Genomic DNA, 20,493 nt, shown 5'->3' on the forward strand with positions numbered 1-20,493 from the left:
GTCACAAAATCGCTAACCTCCCACCCCCTCCCCCCTCCTTTTGCGTGGCGTAATTTGTGGACGATCCCTATATTTATATAAAAATATTTTGCTATAAGTATTAGATGCTAGGTCGTAACTGTCAAAAAACATAAATAATTTTTTTCTCTTAGGTTGACTGTAATCTTTTAAGTCTAATTCTAGGGTTATCATACCAACCCTAGATTTAAATTTAACATAAATTCGATTTAAACATGTTGCTGATTATGCAATGCTAATGTCAACAAGCTTATTTTAATACAACTATATTTTTTCAGTCTTTTTTAATAGAGAGATTTAAAATTCATGAATGCAAAAACTTAAAAAAACTCACATTTATAACGATATGTAAAAAGTTGCAAGGCCGTGTTGAAATGTTGTTTAACACGAGTCTTAACTTTGATTTTAAATATAGAAAGTTTAAGTGTATAAATATTATTTCCACTTTGAGTAATTTCTAAACTTTAATGTATGTGTAACAGTGGTTAAACAGTGGTTTCTGCTGAAAAATTTTCTTTCCATTTGATAGCAATTACATTTTTAGAAGTAGCAATTACAGTTTTAGAACCATATTGTATGCAACAAATATCAGAAACTGGGTAAAGTGTTTTTTTGTTGTTGTTGTTCTAGCAGCAGTAATATTAGATTAACCAAAAAATAGGAAAAGATTAAAATTGAAAAAATATAAGTTTATTATTTTTCTTTTCCGAAAAAAAAATAAAAACTAATCGTTCTGATTTTTTTATGAAAAATTATAATGCAGATGGCGTTTCGGTTATGCATAGTTGCCTTTTGTTGGCTTGCCATTTATACCGCAAACGCAACAGAAGCGCCAAAGATTTCGTCTCCAAATTTTGCTGATGCAATAATTGAGGTAATAACTACTATCTTTGTAGTTTTGTTAACACTCATTTTAAAATAATAAAAATATAATTTTAACAACTTTTGCTTACATGTAAAAAAAATAATGTATAGACTTGTAAAAGCTCCCTTGATTTTTTTATCTAGTGTAACCATTTTTTTAAATATATATATTAGGTTTTTTAACACATTTGTTATAACAAAAGATTTTTGTTGTTAACTGAAGTTTGTTTTTGTAATATTTTAGCAATAAATTTATGAATGAATTTAACCTTTAATTTTTTTATTAAAACTTCATTTTGATCTAATTCAAGTTTATTTTGACTTCGCAAATTCGAGGGCTTTTTTATTGCATACTTCTTTTAAATATTTTTATAATTTGAATATTATGAACTATGGATACGAATTATGAATCAGATGTTGCTAAAGTATTGAAGATAGCTTAAAAATTATTTTATTCATAAAGCAAGTTTATTAATTAAAACTGATAAAAACACATAAAAAGAATGGGTCATTAAATAAAACTATTACCATTTGTATAATTTTATGGCGGCAAAAACCTGGTTTAAAAATATAACTTGACTGCACCTGAAATTGAATTACCCGAAATTAACGTCAAAGCTGATAAAATTAACGTCAAAGTTGATGAAATTAACGTCAAAGTCTGAAATTATTGTCATAGAAAATGCTCTGGTAGAGCATACGCTTAAATGGCGATCCGGTTGAGCATATGCGCAGCCGTAGCGCAATGGTAAGAGTTCTGGCTCAGAACATAAAGTTTTTGCTTCGATGCCGTCTCCAGCCCAATAAACGACATTAGTATGGAAGGAGACGTGAACTTCCTTGTTGTTGAAAGCCATTCCGTGGTGCTCGGTAATAAGACCGTAAGAACTTCCTTAAATTGTTAATGTATGAACTGAGGCCCCAAGCCCTTAACCCTACTTCTGCTGTACAGTGTAACAAGCGGATTTTTTTACATTAACTTCTTTGTATTTACTCAACAATTAGCCCAACTGTTTTTTTGTTTTTTTTTTACTTTCTACTAAGATAATTTAATTTTTTTGCAAAGAATATAAAATTTTCTACCAAGATAATAAAATTTTTTACTCTAAATGTGTGCCAGAAGGATTTAAATTTTTAAATCATATAAATGTTAAAAATGTTAAAACAGCCATGGTATCAACATACCAGAATAGTCTATACTTTCAAAATATTCTATAAAAAATTAATCAAATATCTCATTATAATTTAAAATCACATAGCCATATTTTTAAATATGACTTTTGGTGTAGTTGTAATAGTAGCTATAGTTAATGCAATTGCAACAAATGTATGTAAATAAAGAACTGAATTTAATAACTGCACCTATTAACTATATCTTATATTGATAACCCTAGTTGATAAAATAAATAACTCATGACAGTAAGAAAAACAACTACAAAGTGAGCAAAACAAATCATCATGCCAATAACAAAATAAAGAACAAGCAATAGTTGACCTAATTTAGCCAATTGTATAACTTTAGACCTCTATAAGACACTTACAAAAACAAAATAAGTAATGAACTTTTCAAATATTAACTAAAACATTAGGTACATAAACAAACCAACAATAAAAAACAAAAAAACGTATTTAAGTATATTGATTGAATCTAAATATTCAAATAAGTCATAAAAATAAAAAAAGCAGAAATAATAGGATACATTCTTTGTATCCTATTATTTCTTTGTAACAATGATAGTACTAAAGAAACACCTTATATGGAAGAAAACATCTTTAATTTACCTTTAATTTTTAAAGGAAACATCTTTAATTTACCATTCTTAATACATTTTAGGTAATGTTACCTCTTAATCATAAACTATATAAAAGTTTAACTTAAATAGTGGGTTATATATACACATACCACAAAGTTGACATTTTTTTATCACAATAATTTATTATACCTACTTATTCAACGCGACAACGGTAAACAGAAAATAGTATGGCAAAATGAGATTTGGAGTTTAAAAAAAAAATGCTGACCAGATATCATACCGTTTTTAGGAGAAATTTTAGAGTGCTGCTTCATCGACTGATTTATACCTGCTCCAACCCAAACCATCAGTCGATGTGGCAGCATCCCCTTGTATGTTCTACCTAAATCAGTCGATGTAGCAGCGCTCCCTTACATATTCTCATTAAATCGATATTATGGTCTCCGTTTTTTAAAACCTCAAAGGCTCATTTTGAGCCATACTATACTTTATGTTAAACAACAAACAGAAAATTAGGCACCTCCATTAAGTGAGAAAATTTTGCATGAAAGCGTCGTTTTTTTTTTTGAAACTTGGCAAGTGCATAAAAAGTTTTTTGGCAAGTGCATAAGTTAAATGAACATGTTAGAAAAATAGTTCAACAAATCTACACTTCCAGAACACGAACGAAGTATTTAATACCAATAAACTTTATTGGTATTAAATAGCCATTCCGCAGGATTTTTTTATAGTTTAAATATATAACTGATGTCATTGTATAGAGCTTTAGAAGACTTGTAAATGAAAGTATGCGGACCTTTTTAGCCCCCTCCTAGGCGAGTGACAAAACCCGTCCCTGCAATAAATAAAAGTTTTAAAATACAAAATATTTGTGCTTATGTTAAAAATTAAAGGAAGTAGGCCTAATTAATTCAAAATTGTACTAGAACTTATAAAAGATATAAGTTCTTACACATTTCCATTTTCATTCACTTTTCAACTTTTGAAGTTGATATGATTTTTCGTTTTGTGTTTTAGAATAAAATAGTTTAAAAAAGGTCAATCAGTAACCACAAAAGTCAATCGATATATTCTGAATTACATGATTTTACAATTCAAGGATGTTTACAAATATTATAATTACTAATGATGCGTAAACACCTAATGAAAATGAATAATAACATAAGAATAAAATATTAACAACTCTAAAAATCATAACGTTAACAATAATAATAACATTAATAATAACTGTAACAATAAAAATAGTTATAATAACAATAAAAATGATGGTATTAATAAAAATAATGGTATTATTAAAAAATAATGATAATAAAAATAAAGATAATAGTAATAATAACAATGACTATAATAGCAATGATATATTTAGATAAATCTATACTTATACACGCACACATGCACACATTAATAAATACATACATACATACATACATGCATACATATATGTCATACATACGCTTATATAAATACACATAAACACATATACATCCATACACATACAAACATATATATATATATATACACACATACGCATATACACGTATACATACGCACATACATACATATACATAACCATACAGACATATTAACACACAACACACAAACATACTTATATACACATTTATACACAAACGCATACATATACCCACACATGCTTATGCACATACACATTCAATGATTGTACAAGGACGACAAAAGAGCTTTACATAAATGTAAAAATTCTTAAAAAAATTAAAAAAACTATAAAATAAATAAAGTATACAAGAGAGAGTATTTTTAATAAGACTATTAACAGTGATATATTGCTTTTATTGATGTTGTTATTCTAGTAGCTATCCAAATAGTGTTTTTTTAATTTATTGAGAAAATTATATCGAGAAATTGAGTTTTCAGTTTTAAAAGAATGATAGAGATTGTTCCAAGCATTGGTGCACTGATGTTTAATTGATTTGCTGCAAAATTTTGCTGTCCTAGTATGTTCTACAAAAATATTGTAGCATAAAAAGGATCTTTGGAAGTGAGAATGTTTGTTACATGTTTTTAGGAAAAAGTTCTTGAAGGTAATCGGAAGTTTATCATGACAATGATCCCATACAAATTAAAAACAATTTAAAAAAGTAATATTGTCGTTCAGTCTAAGAATTTATTGATAATTTATACAGCAGAGAAACATTGTCAAATAGGAAACTTTGAAAGTGAATAATTTTAAGGGCTTTGTTTTGAAGTGAAACTAGTTGGTATAAGGGACTTCTTTTTTTACCCCGAATCTGACACGCATTCCAAATATGGCATGATAAATACTCATAAGTGTTTCAAAATTTACAAAATGTCTGATCTTGGCTAACATTCTAACTAATCGACTTAGCTTAGTCTGTAAGTAAGTTTGATGGTACTTAAAAGAAAGACTCTCATCCAGCCAAACTCCAAGATACTTCACAGCTTTTGAGTTAATATTTTTCCGTTAATGTTAAAAGTGCATTGTCCTTGTTTTTTTAATTATTGGTTTTAAAGACAACTGTTTTGATTTTTGTAGCGTTTAGTGAAACTTTATTTGCTCGAAGCCAAATAATAACAGAAAATATGGCCTCATTAGTTTTTAACTGCATTTTTTTCAAGCGAATCTTCAGCAATTAATTAGTGTCATTGGCGAAATGGTATGTTAAAACATTGTCAATGCAGGTGTTTGTTCGTTGATGTATACATTGAAAAGCAGTAGTCTATTGAATAGATAGATTATGGCCTACAACCAAACTTACAGTTTTGATGAGTCCAATCCAGAGAATGCCTTTAAAAAATTTAGATTAGTTACTTTTAATTTATTACCATTTTAAGAATTTAACTTTCAGTTTCATTTTTAGAAAACGAATAAGGATATGAATAAGAAGTTTTTTTATTTTGATTAACAAACAAAAATGATGGAAAGAACAAAGATTTTTATACCGTTTAAAGCAGTTATATATTCATAAAATGAACCGCCCTATTTAGCTACTATTTAAGTTTCTAATTAAGTGAAAAGAAGACATGATCAAATTTCTAAAAGCAGACGCAAAAATTTAGTAAACTATCGCAAAAATCAAAACAAAATAACATCATAAAATACGCGTAAAAAAAAACAAACATATAATGCATACATGTTTTTAAAACAAAATTCCTAAGTATCAAATCTTCAAGAAAACATAAATAAATACTTGATTTAGAGAGAGGAAAGACTGTACTTGCCTTTGAGACAGAGAACCTTTAAAAAATTTTTTTTTTTCTAAACTAAATCTACCTTAAAGTTTTTAGACGTTGAGAACTAAAAATTTTTTGTATAAATTTGAAAAAGGTTTCCTTTTCCATTCGATTCATCACCCTTTTTTTAACCTTTATGGAGATTTTCATTTTTTAATAATGGAGTGAGTAATATGAGTAATAATTTTTCAGATGCCAAGAAAGTACAAACGAGTGACAAGTCGGCTAAAGCCTGATGCTCATACAATAAAAGCTGCAGTGATGGCTGTCGAATCTGGCAGTTTATCACTACAAGCAGCTGCACAAGAGCATACAATTTCAAAATCAAGTTCATAGCGGAAAATAAAGGGTAATAAAGAAACTTCTTACAGTAACTTATACTTTGATGAACAACATAAATATATTTTTAATAAGACACAAAAAGATTAACTTTCAATATATCTTCGTCAAGCATCTATAATGCATTATGGACTTGATGTTAGAGAAACAAAGCAACTTGCATATCAATATGCAATTAAAAATGACATTAAAATACCAGAAAACTGGAAAAAGAGTGAAACAGCTGGAGCTGAATGGTTTTATTTATTCTTAAATCGTACAAAATTATCTATTCGTACGCCAGAAGCTACCAGCCTCAGTCGAACAACTAGTTTCAATCGCACAAATGTAGATACTTTCTTCAAAAACCTTGACAGTGTGCAGAAGCGCTATAACTTTTCTGCTGATTGCATTTACAATATTGATGAAACATGCCTGACAACTGTTCATAAGCCAGTGAAAGTGATTGCAGGTAAAGGAGTAAAGCAAGTAGGACAGGTAACTTCTGCTGAAAGGGGAACCCTAGTTACAATGGTGGATTGCATTAATGCCCTTGGAAATTTTATTCCACCGTTTTTAATATTTCCTCGTGTCCACTTTTGTAGCCATATGCTTAAAGGTGCACCAACAGATACAAAAGCATCACTAATCCTAGTGAATGGATAAATACAGAAATTTTTTTGAAATGGTTTGATCATTTTGTGGAGTATGGACATCCTAGAAAGGATCATCCATTACTTTTAATAATGGACAACCACAAAACTCATATATCGATTGAACTGATGGATAAAGCTAAGGAAAGCAATGTTGTGCTCTTGACATTGCCACCCCATTGCAGCCACAAACTCCAACCACTTGACAGATCAGTATTTGGGCCATTTTACAATTCAGCATGTGATTCATGGTTAAAGGCACATCCAAATACTTCTATGACGATATATGACATTTCTAAAAATTTAGGAGTAGCTTATACGAGAGCCTTTACTTCCCAAAACATTCAAAATGGTTTTAAAGCAGCTGGGATTTTCCCGTACGATCCATATGTTTTCAGTGATGTAGACTTTTTATGTTCTTATGTATCTGATCGACCAATTCCAGTAAATGAAAATTCCGACAAACAAATAATCCCCACATCACTGTGCATTGTATCTGAAATCATTAATGAAAAGAAACAGCAAATTAGCACTTTTGCCTACCATTGGGCAACAGAAGATATAAGGCCATTTTCAAAAGCGGGTGAAAGGGTGGCAAAGAGAAAAAGTGCAAAAAGAAAATGTTCTAGGTCTCTGGTATTGACTGACACACCAACAAGAAATGAAATAGTTGATAGTTTATCAGAATGTTAAAGAAAGAAAGAAGATAAAGATAAGAAAAAGAAAAAAAGTTACCCCCTCAGACATCAATGTAATTTTGACTCAATTTAAACATCAAGCAACCTGTTGAACAAAGTTACAAATGCATTTAGAATAGTATTTTATTTTTTTTAAACATAAATAAATTGTGTGTATTGTTATGTTTTATAAGGAGTAGAAAAAACAATAAAATAATGCTCAAAAATATTTGTTTCTATTTTTGTCCCATTTCACCCCAACCATTGTCCCATTTCACCCCAACATGGGGTGACATGGGACAAACAGTGTCACTTTAAAAAACCAAGCCCTTGAACTTAATTTGATGGTTAAATAATGGGTTTCGCAATAATTTAACATGACAATTCATTGGACTATGGTTTTAAACCAATTTGTATGGTTTTTGTAGAAAATTTAAAGCGCAGTACGCAAGCAAATTTTTTTGTCCCATCTTACCCCGTTCTCTCCTACTTAAGAAATCTAACCTTCAAAAGCTACTTTTGAAAAAACGTATCCGCGACAACTTTTTTAAGCAAAAGTGGTCTCAAGATATTGATAATATTTAAGTGAATATGAATATAGAAGCATATAGAGCATAGTACTTCCTATATATGATTGGAAAGAGGTTGAGTAACACTAATTGATGCAAAAAACCTCAAGGTGATTGCTTGATTGTACAAAAAGATATAATAGAGTAAAGTTTATGATAATTCAGTGTTTATGGTTGAACGTCATATGTTTTTTGCAGAATCGCTATATTAAATACTGTATTTAGAAAAAAATATAAATCTATATATATGTTTGTTGTAGTTACTATTTTTTCTTATTTACTTTATTATTAAGTAACTAAAAATAACAACTAAGCTTATCAAACTTAAACCATTTACTTTAATAACTACTTTAATAAAAATTGTAAGTTGATATAAAATTATGTTATATGAATATATTGTGTTTTATAATTATAAAACACAACATGTTCATCTTTGCAACGCTTTGAAAAAAGAGTGACACTTTTACTTTTAAATCGGTATCGTAAAATCCACCTAGGTAAATGCTTTTTTCAAAAATAGATATCCAAGTAAAACCTCAATATTTCTCAAAAGATAAATTGATAATTAAATTTTTTTTTTCTTGATGTGTAGATGATAGTTTTAACATGCGGTCGAAACATTTAGATACTAACAAACCCTATCTTGTACTATCTTGTCCTTAGACTGATGTCTTTTCTCACTGGTGAAAATTTTATCTTCTTTACAATAGGTAATAGAGCTTTATAATATATAATGGTCTCAGACCCCTTTTACTATCATCTAATCTATCTTGCTATTTTTTGCAAAGTCTTTGAACATTTCATTTTCAGGCTAATAGTATTTTAAACTTTTTTTGATAACATCTTGAAACTAACAATTTACTCTCTGAAAATCAATAGGTATTTCAATTTTCCCATTCTACTGCATACTTGTTAATGTTAAACAGTTAGCAAGAAAGCAACAGAAAGGTACTATCATGCATTAGTTGGAGGTAGCAAGGCGATGGCTATTAGTCTTGGTATATCAAAGTATTTTGTTAAAGTCTGGCATGCTTCTCCATGAGCTTGTCTGATATGGTGTATCTGAAAAAGTTTCTTAAAATTAAAGTTATTATTGATAGACAACGCTCTCCTTCTCCAGTTCTGTGTTGTTTTTTACCTATGTTAATAATATTCTTGATAACTTCTAAAGCTCTGTTTACTCATTATGTATCTGTTTACTCCTGTCTTTCCATAATAAGTTTATACTGCTGACATATCTATTTGTATATACTGTATTACACATTCTGTATATACTGATGGCATATCTATTTCTGTATATACTGACATATCTGACTTCTAGCTGTATATACTGATGACATATCTATTTACTGATAACCTATCTGTTTAATGATGGCGCATCTATTTACTGATGAAATATCTATTTACTGATAACATATCTATTTACTGATAACCTATCTATTTAATGATGGCGCATCTATTTACTGATGAAATATCTATTTACTGATAACATATCTATTTACTGATGGCATATCTAGTTACTGATAACGTATCTATTTACAGAAAAAACATCTGTTTTCTCCTGTCTTTCTAAAAAGTTGTTACTTTTTTATTTCTTAGAACAAGTAGCTCTTTAATCCGATCTCTCTACTTCTATAAATCTTTTATTTGTCCTTGCATAGAATGGTGTTTTCATTTTTGGGTTGGTTTTTCTAATTAGACAAAAATAGCTAAGGCACATTCAAATTGATCTTTTTTTTCAAAAAAATTGTTAAGGTTGAAAAATAGTTAACTTTTTATATAAAGTTCTGGCTATTATTTACATATAAGGTGTTATATATATTTATTTTTTCTATTTTGTATCAAATTATGCAAATAGGTTTGTTAAATTATTGATTTTAAATATTTTGATAAAAATTACTATGTTATGAATTGTATTTATGAAAACATATAAAAAATGATCCAGAAATGTGTTTTTAATGAACTGAATCTGAAAATAGTGTTAAGGTAACTGTAGACAACTGTAGGTAGCTGTGTATTAACTGTAGGTAACCAGTGTGTTAGCCAGGAATATATTTTTTACAGAGATACAGAAAAAAAGAAAAAAAAAGATCATTAAATTTTAGGAATTTGTTGCTGTAGATGCTGTGTCATTGGACTGGCTAACACTCTGGTAACTGTGACACACCTGTGACTTATAAATAACTGTAGGTACTGGAGGCTTTATCATTGTTTTATGGACAGCTATTTCTTAGTTTGTTATCGGCAATTTGATTTTTAAAAATTTATTTTTATATTTTGTAATTGTTATTAATATTTTTGTTTGAATTATAGAAATCTAATTTATTAAATCCAAATGGAGGCTCAAAGTATGAAAGAAAAAAAGAAAGTTTCAAAGCAAGTGCTGGAAAAGCAAAGGAAGCTATAAAAAAGTTTGGAAGTAATGACAAAATTGCAGGTAAGATAACTTTATATTTTAATGTCATAAATAATTGTGATCTTTCAAATGTTATTCATATGAACCAAAATGTATCAAATTGTTTAAACAGAAGTTTAATATATATTTGAAAATTATAGAAGGTATAAGTGGTGTTGGAGATGGTTTAACTCAGCTTGTTGGTGGCATAAGTAGTGGAAGTTGGCAAGATATGCTTCTTGGTGGCCTCAGTATTGTCGGGACATTGGCTAGTTTAGCTGGCCCAATGGGAGCTGCACTTTCAACAATATTGAGTCTTGTTTCAATGGTATTTGGATTATTTGGGGGATCTAAAGGTACACATTTTGTTAAAGTGTTTTTTTAACAAGTATTTAGTATTTATTAAATATTAAAGTCAATTTTTATCACAATAACCGAATAACTTTTATAGCTTAGGTTTAGTTTTTCAAATGAGCTTAAGGCGTTTCAGATGTTTTTATGTAAAAGTCTTATGTTTTGTATCTGATATATGTTGTGTATAGAGATATAACAATGATGTTGTAATAGGTTGGCGGAAAAGTTCTCGCGCATTTTTATTCATAAGGCTTACTTATTAATTTATCCATAAAATCTATTCAAGCAAAAAGCAATAAGCTACTAGTAGTCGAAGTAGCCGCTTTCTGAATCGGTGCAATTCTACCAGATATCCGGCAACATGTAAATTCCAGAAAGGTAAAACTCTTGGCGCTTCGAATCAAAGAAATTTTGTAGATTTTCCTCAATTTCATCAATATTTTGGAACTTCTTGCCTCTCAAAAAATGCTCCATTGATCGGAATAAGTGATAGTCACTCGGTGTCATGTCCGGACTGTACGGTGGGTGCTCCAAAACCACCCAACCAACGTCTTCCAACCAATTCTTTGTGATCTGTGCTGTGTGAGGCTTTGTGTTGTTGTGCAAAAAATGACCGGAATTTGACAATTATGCAACTTCTGCTTGACTTGATCCAAGATCTAGCAATAGAGAGCGGCTGTCATTGATTGCCCCTTCTCAAGCAACTCCCAGTGAACGATACCTCGACAATGCCAAAAAGTGATCAGCATTCGCTTCTCTTTTCGAAAATCCTTGACTGGAGTGGAGGAAGATGGTTGACCCGGTGATCGCCATTCATTGCCCCAGTGTGGATTGTCAAAGGCCACCCATTTCTCATTTCAAGTTACAATTTGTTCCAAGTCCAGCTGGTCATTGCTGTAACGTTCAAACAATCAATTGCAAGCATCGAAGCGTTTCTTCTTTTGAGCATCGGTCAACTCGTACGGAACCCACTTGGACTTCAAGCATTTCTTTACGGCCTTATGCAAAATGTCCTCAATTGTTGAGTGGTAACAATCAAACTCATTGGTCAACATTCAGCAACTCATTGATGGATCTTCTTCAATTTTGTTGACGACTGCTTGGCGATAGACTTTGTTTCGACGCCCAGACCTCGACATGTCAGTTAGTTGGTCGCCTTCTTCACTGAATATCTTGAACCAGTCTTGTGCTGTACGAATTGGCATTGTTCCGTCTCCATAGGCCTAAAAAATGTTTCGGGCTGCTTTAGAAGTGTTCAAATTCAACTTGAATTGAAAATTGAACAGCAAACGTTTTTCTTCTCGACCAAGTTCCATCTCGAGACAACTATAGACAAATTATATATCAATAGATGTGCAAGAAATGGGGCAATCAGATGGTTAAAAATCTATCACGTATCAGAATCTTCACTCTCTATACTTTTTAATAACATCAATTTATCAGTTATCTTTTTACAATAACAATAACAAGGCATGGATTTTCCTCTAATAATTGTTAAATTAATAGATGTAAACCGATAATAATATTTGAGGTATTCCATGAGAAAGTGGGACAAATTTTTAATGTTTATAACCCATCATCTCAGATTTATAACCCATCATAACAGATCAGAGATATTGTTACTTTAAAATCAGCTTTTTAGCAATTTTTTTTTGTTCGGCAGCCATTTTGATTTTACTATAGTTTTTGTTTTACAAGTTACTGTTCAACTAAGCATGTGATTAAGCTGAAAATTAGCACCAGTATAGTTTTTAAGACAAGGAATCAGAATACGATATTTGTTTTTAATGAAAATATTTAGAACTATATCAATATGGGGACTGTACTTCACCAATAGCTATTTTTAAAATTTTAACAAAGATGGAAAGGAGGCCTGGTATCCATTGTAGCATTAATTTTTTTTGAAATTTTTTTTGTTTTCATTAAAGTAGATATATTAACGAGTGTTTTGGAGCAAAATTTAGAGGAGGGTTTTTTGAAATTTTTGGTAAAAATATAGGAGTATTATGTGAAAAAATAAGTATTATAGGTCTGTGCTCATGATTTCTTTTTAATATAATTGGCATTAACAATTTTCATTAGTCATCAAAAACTATACAATAAAAAACTCAATTAACCTGTTATTTAAAGAAACTTTAGTTCAAATAAATATTTCTTTTTAAATAATCTTATGCTTCCTAATAAATGACATATTATGTCATCTTTTACTAAAACAAAAGAAACACTCAATATTAAAACGATTTAGTTTATTTTGAATAATAGAGTGTTTTGGAGCAAAATTTAGAGGTGGGTTTTTTGATGATTTTTATAAATAGTTAAACGAATTATAATGAAAAAGTACATTTTGATGTTACTTATTAAAAAATTACTAATTTTGAAAACTTTCATTAAAAAAAAACAACCCATTATCAATATTTAAAATGAAAAATTCATAATAATTGTAATATATTAAGTCTAAAAATTAAACAAATACAAGTTTTAAATAAAAAACCAGAACTTGCATCTGATTAATTCATAAATAACTTATAAAAGAAAACTGGTGTAATATAATTGAGTTAATTTAAAGATTGGATTTTGGGCAAATCATCTGCGTCTATCTGGCATATGCGCCCTGTTCTTAAAGATATTGTTTTTTTTATCATAATTAAAATATGGGGCTTAGGAACCCAATAACAATCAACTATATTTGGCCAATGTAATGAATTGTTAGGTAAATAAGGATGCATGAATTTTACAAAGGCGTTTTATCATTTCTTTCATTAACTTTACAAGGGCATTTCATCATTTCTTTCATCAACTTCAAACCAACCCAGTTAAACATATCATATTTGCACATATAATTTTTTCCTGCAATGATTTCTTGAGCCAGTAAGGTTGAATGTTAGATTAAATTCCTCCTTCTCAGAGACTTATTTGACATTTATGCTTGTTGCATCCTGTGGAATAAATTGGTGGAAACTTCTTGTACCAGGTAAAGTCTTTGCATAATTCAATAGGAGAGGCAAAGATTTACGGAGTAATAAAATATCTTCGCCTTTTAAAAAAAAAAGAAAATGATGCCAAATAAGTTATCTTTTGAAAAATAGAACATTTCTTCAGTGTTCTGAGTTTGTAAGTCAATTGGACATTGAAGGCTAGCACTCAAAACAAGTCTTTTAACTGTTCCACCAATGCCATCACATGGTGACTTTGCATGTGACGTTGAAAGAAATTCCATTCACATTGCATCCCAAATTCTTCAACATGATGGCATAAATTTAAAAAATGTTTGCAATTTTTGTACTGGCCAGCACAACCATCAGATAAATAATGGATTTTTGTGGTATTTGGAAAATTTCTTGTACAAATTGAACAGTTCTTTTTACTATACAATAAATAAATCCAACATCATGTGTTAAGTCATCAAATATAAAACATAAAGACGTTGGTTGACTTTCAATAGCACTCTTATCATTTTTGTTATAAATAACTACAGGATATAGTGGTAACTCTGGATTTCGTCTTGTATGACAAATTTAAAGTTTTCTGCAAAATCAACCGAAGCAATAATTTCATTTATGGGTATAGATGACTTTAATGTATTTAATTATTTATCTTGTGCTTTAGCAATATAAGAGTGAGATGTTGTGCTATTAAGTTTTTCACTAAGACTTACAATGAATTCGCCTATTGTAGTAATATAACTTAGCAGCTCTGCTCTATGTGTTGTACTCCACTGTTTGTATTCAATTATTTCATCTTCATCAACTTTGTCATTATCTTCAAATGATCCTTCATTTCGCAATAGATTTGCAGTTATATAACCTATAGTATTTTGAATTTCAGGGCAACGATTACATTTATGGACCATGCATTACCTTGACTCTCTGTTACAAACAATTTTCTCAATAAGTTTATGGTAACTCTTTTCCAGTTTAACTGCGCTAAGCATAAGCTTTAGGTTTTGGTGTATTGCACATATACAAACAGCATGGGTTCTTTTTTGACCAGCGTAAATACACCATTTTGGCTTTAACTGAGCAAATTTAGAAAATCCTATTTTGGATTGAGGGTGCTATAGTTTGAATTCAATAAATAACTCCTTTAAATTGCAAAGAAGTAGTCGCTTTGATACATGTTTATTTTTTGATACACTCACAAAATCTTTTATATCTGGCAACTGCCAACTAAACTGATCATTAAAATAGAAGCTTTCTGCCTTATCAATGAGATCTGATTAAATTATAACAATGTTAGTTTTTTCTGGATGTGTTAATATTCCTTTTTCAAATTTAAGTTTTCTTGCCTTAGTTATCGTTGACTTTAAAATATTGAATACTTCAGCTCCTTTCCTTAAAGACCATGAATCTGGAACCAATGTTAAAATCTGAATCTTTTCTCTTCTGTTAACTGTTTTCAGCTTTTTTTGCATTGAAAGTATCAATTTATCTAGATCTTCAGCTTTCTTCTGATGTTCAAAATTGGGCTCCTCAGTAACATCATTTTTCATGTCTGTTGCGTTAACACTGAGGATAACTGATAGCTTTTTTGACATAAAATCAGTAACTTTCATTAATTTTCTTTTCCCTTGAAAAATTTTAGCATGTTGTGAAACCCCATGAAATTTTACTGGTGATATATCTAATTATTCAAAACTGGTATTTATAAGTTCTTTTTCTTGTGCAATTTCTATATCTTCATCAAAAAAAGTTTTTCCAGGAAATCATCTTCACCATTGTGGTCCTTTAAGGTAGACCAAATATCTTTTTTTTCACCACTTCTTCTCGACATGACGGATAATCTTAAAACCAGGTGTTGTTTCAATACCAATTGAACACATATGTTTTGCCAGTTGAATATCATTTTCTTGCAAACCACCTACAAATATATTATAAATGAAAAATTTGCAGAAATTAAGAAATAATAATTTAGGTAATTTTATAATTTTAGAAATAAAATAAAAATATTTTTCAAACTAGCTGAAAGTGTACTAGATGTAGTTTTTGTAAAAAGACAGCACAATAAGTTAAGAAAATATAAATTTACCTTTTATATTAGTTTTATGCCTTATAAGTGGCTCAATGCAATTTTTTTGGGAAGTTGCAAACCGGTGAAGTAAAAGTTGCTCATGATGTAAACAGATTTTAACATTAACGTTTAATATTTTTAGCCCAGATCTCCATAATAATAAATTTCTATCTTTCTCTGAATACCTTGATAAATCTTTCAATCATATTGATTTAGTGTACACCATTTTACAACATTGATCATTTGATAAAATACCAGCGGTACACAAAATCTTGTTTATTTTATTCTTTTAATTTTTTATTCAGCTATAAATAAACACAAAATACACAGACTTTTATCCTTAGTTTTTATAAATATGATATTAAATATTAACTATTTTTTAAATTTTGATTATAACTTGTTTTTTTATTTTAATGATTAACTACAGAGAAAGAACAACAGCTGGTAATATTTCAGGCTCATACCAAGTCTTAGAGTTTTAATATCGAGTGTTTCTTTTGTTTTCGTAAAAGATAACATAATACATCATTTATTAGAAAGCATAAAATTATTTAAAAAATAAATATTTATTTGAATTAAAGTTTCTTTAAACAATAGGTTAACTGAGTTTTCTATTGTATAATTTTTGATGACTAATGAAAATTGTTAATGTCAATTATATTAAAAAGAAATCATGAGCACAGACCTATAATACTTATTTTTTCACATAATACTCCTATATTTTTACCAAAAATTTCAAAAAACCCACCTCTAAATTTTGCTCCAAAATACTCGTTAATATATCTACTTTAATAAAAACGAAAAAAATTTCAAAAAAAATTAATGCTACAATGGATACCAGGCCTCCTTTCCATCTTTGTTAAAATTTCAAAAATAGCTGTTGGTGAAGTACAGTCCCCATATTGATATAGTTCTAAATATTTTCATTAAAAACAAATATCATATTCTGATTCCTTGTCTTAAAAACTATATTGGTGCTAATTAAAAACAAGTATCATATTCTGATTCCTTGTTGTAAAAACTATACTGGTGCTAATTTTCAGCTAAATCACATGTTTAGTTGAACAGTAACTTGTTAAACAAAACATATAGTAAAATCAAAATGGCCGCCAAACAAAAAAAACTGCTAAAAATAGCTGATTTTAAAGTAACAATATCTCCAGAACCCATTTGATATCAGTGCTAAAATTTTGCAAGGTATTTTATGTTATATAGGTGACCATTTTTACAAAGTATGAAGAAAATGTGAGATGTTGGGTTACATGCCTGTCCCACTTCCTCATGGAATACCTCATTTATAATAATAATATCAGGTGTGAAAATTAATTTTATAGCCTTTTACAAGATATAACAACAAAAGCGGTGGGTTTTTTTTAAAAAAAAAAAAAAAAAAAAAAGTACCAAATAAGCAGCTTGTCTCTATTTACTAAATATACTCTAACAATAATCCAAAATTATAACTGACTAAGAAAATATTGTTATAACACATATAACACAAAAAAAATATTGTTACTTTTGAAAAAAAAACCCGAAAAAAATAAACATATTTTTAATTTGTGTAAAAGTAATTTAATATCAAATTTTTTTTATTCAATTAAAGAAGATGCTGTGCATTTAATTTAAAATTTTTTTCAATTGTTTTACTGTTATGATGATCAAGTCAAAAAGGAAATTTTTTTTTAATCTTCTTCTGCTATATATTTTTAGTGTGTATTAAAAAACACAATATAGATTGTTAACAATATACTATAGTAAACAAAAAGTATTTTAGCAGTCTGCTCATGAATCTAGTTTAGATGTTTTTGTGAATGTAAATATAAATGCATAAAAAACTATTTTTTTATAAAAAATGCAGAATGTAAGGCTGTATATTTTAAATAGACCATAGTGTAACATGATTTAAGCCAAACATACTTTGTATTGGGTGTTTTTATATATGTATTTGGCTATGAGAAAAATATAGTTATTTAAGATATGCACCAACCCTATCAAATATTTGACCTTGACTTTTATTGATTGTCATTGAATATGCTAATTGAAAAGAAATTGGCAACATTTTTAGAACACAAAATAAATTACAATCCAATGAAGTCAACTGAATTTAAGAAATAGATGTTTAATAACATAAAATCTGTTGAACGTGATAATCTGTCAAAACCTCAGCATCAATAAAATTACTTTGAATTTGCAAACATACATTTGAGTGTCATTGCATAACTCAGCTTTAGAATTTAAATTTCAAAGCAACCAGTTATGTTGATTATTCTGTGATGATCAAGTCAAAATGGAAATACTTCTGCTTTATATTTATATTGTGAATTTTTTTAAAATGTTAATTCACCTCCCTAAAGCCAAAAAGCCCATTACAGTCGAGGAGGCTACTTTAATTGTGGTTAGAGTCCTATCCCAACTCTATAACTCTAAAACCCAAACCCATAGATACTATTGGCTTTGGAGGCACATTTTGTTGCATGCGATTTCCAATCGAGATTAGAAGTGATTGTCACACTAAGGTCGCATTCAGAGTCTGTTGAGACTAAGGCATGGCAAGTTTTTCCAAAGGAGTTGTTGTAACTAAATTTAGGGTTACCATAGTCAAAATGCATAGCTTTACATTTATCAACATTCAGTTTCATAAGCCAAATTTCTGTCCAGGTTACAATTGCATTTATTTCTTGTTGTAATTTTTGGGAATCTTCTTTATTTGATATCCTGGCTATTAATTTACTGTCATCAGCATAAAGCTTACAGGAATATGATTTTAAGACATTTGGAAGATCGTTTATATAGATTATAAATAACAGTGGTCACAGCACACTTCCTTGTGGTATGCCGCTAGTGACATTTGCCCAATTTGAAATGCTCCAATCTCCAAGCACAACACGTTGTTGCCTTTTTACTTGAAAGTTTAATATTCACTTTAATAATTATCCATTTGTTCCATTTGATTGTAGTTTTTATGAAAGTCTTAGATGTGGCACTTTGTCGAATGCTCTGGTAAAATCTAAAAAAACTACATTAGCCCACTTTTTTTTGAGAGTATTGTGGTGACTTCATCTAGTGTTTCCAATAAATTAATAGCGCAACCTTTCATTGCGAACAAATCGGTGTTGTTGTTTTTAAGTAGAGATAATTCATAACTTTGTCTTTTATAATTCGCTCCAAAACCTTACACGGAATTGAAGCCAAAGAAACTGGGTGATAGTTTGCTGGTTTACTATGATTTAGTTAAAGGTTAAGTATTTAGAAAATAAAGAGTATAATAAAAAGTATAAATTTAAAATAAGTTTATTATTATTTAAAAAGAATATTGTTTATAATTTTCCATTTGATAATGAACAAGGTAGTATTAATATTCATACTTTGGCATAGTTCCAATCAATCTAATTTAAAGGAAAAAAGTCTACAACAAAAATACCTAAAACTCTAATAATTCTACTTTACAAATAAATTCAATCATAAAAATAAGCTAATAACAAATTAACTAAATCATTCTATGAAATATTTTCTAAAATACTCTAAACAATATAAAAAACACTTAAAAGATAATGACAACTGAAGTGTTTTTACAAAATTAAAATCAAATACTTGCATTTGCATCATAGTATAAATCATATATGAATTGACTAACTGATATTGATGGTGTGTCTCTCTTGATTTACTAAAAGTTACACACTAAAATAATCTATAAAATAAATTTATTTTTAAGTTACAAATGAAATCTTATTTTTTTTTAATTCTGCTTTACTTCCAACAAGGCTGCAAGCAATCAGCATTAAGTTGGGAATTGCTAGAAATGTATGAAAATGGTTGACAAAAAACTTTAGGAGGGTTTGAAAAAAATGAAGTACAGAGAAAAAAACTAGACTAATAAAAGTTTTTAGAGCATGCAGGGACAGGTACAGTAAAAAGATAGGACTTTACTGAATGATGTGTCAATTGAGGATGTGTTTTGGTTGATGGAACTAGAGATCATAGCTCCTTTGAGCTGCAACCATAGTAGTATTTGTAGAAAAGAGAAAAAGAGGCAACCTTTCAACAATGGGAGAGAGGCTCAAGCCTGGCAGATAGAGCAGGTCCAATTAGGTTTATAGTTCATTTTAGTATCATTTCTAGAAAAAGGATCATAGGGAATATTTCCATTAATTTTAAAATTTATAAAAGTTGAGAATAGTTACCATAATTACTACAATAATTTTAAAATATTTTTTCAAAAAAAAATCCAGGTTTGTGCAAAAAACTTGTAAAAGTCAGTTTTTAATACAGACAAAATCAAAAAATAAAAGTATAGTAAATAATGGATAATCATAAATAAGAAAAAAAAAAAAAACTTTTTTTGTTTAAAGAGGCAAACTGTCAGAAAAAAGTTCTTACCATCATTTTTTTATTTTAACAACAGAAGCAGAAGAAAGTCAAGAAGGAATGTTAAAACGAGTAATTAATGATGCCCTAGTTCGTGCTCACGCAGATGAATTAAGAGCTGAAGCAGAAGGTTTAAAGAAGGCAATTAGCTCCATTCGAAATTCTATAAATCAATTTCGGGAAGAAAATTCTATTACAGAAGATCAAGCAACTGAGCTTTATAACCAGGCTTTTAGGGTTTGTATTTTAGATATTTGATATATTTGCTGGTATTTATTTTTTCTTAAAACATAT

At 29.0% G+C, this 20,493-nt stretch overlaps 1 protein-coding gene across 2 annotated transcripts in view; it reads left to right on the plus strand.

Moving 5' to 3' along the window:
- Positions 1-731: 731 nt before the first annotated feature.
- Positions 732-20,493, plus strand: part of LOC100209967 (uncharacterized) — a 59,693-nt gene continuing 39,931 nt past the window's right edge. Inside the window, exons 1-4 of one of the 2 annotated variants that reach the window (XM_065795247.1) lie at positions 732-892; positions 10,395-10,518; positions 10,638-10,832; positions 20,237-20,436. In XM_065795247.1, coding sequence (XP_065651319.1) covers positions 776-892; positions 10,395-10,518; positions 10,638-10,832; positions 20,237-20,436 — 636 coding nt within the window. In that variant the 5' untranslated portion in view covers positions 732-775. Of the gene's footprint in view, positions 893-5,116; positions 5,288-10,394; positions 10,519-10,637; positions 10,833-20,236; positions 20,437-20,493 lie in introns of those variants that run through there. The other variant, XM_065795248.1, reaches the window with a different exon arrangement.

The sequence above is a fragment of the Hydra vulgaris genome, chromosome 04 (genome assembly GCF_038396675.1).
Source record: "Hydra vulgaris chromosome 04, alternate assembly HydraT2T_AEP".
In the NCBI taxonomy this organism is placed as follows: Eukaryota; Metazoa; Cnidaria; class Hydrozoa; order Anthoathecata; family Hydridae; genus Hydra; species Hydra vulgaris.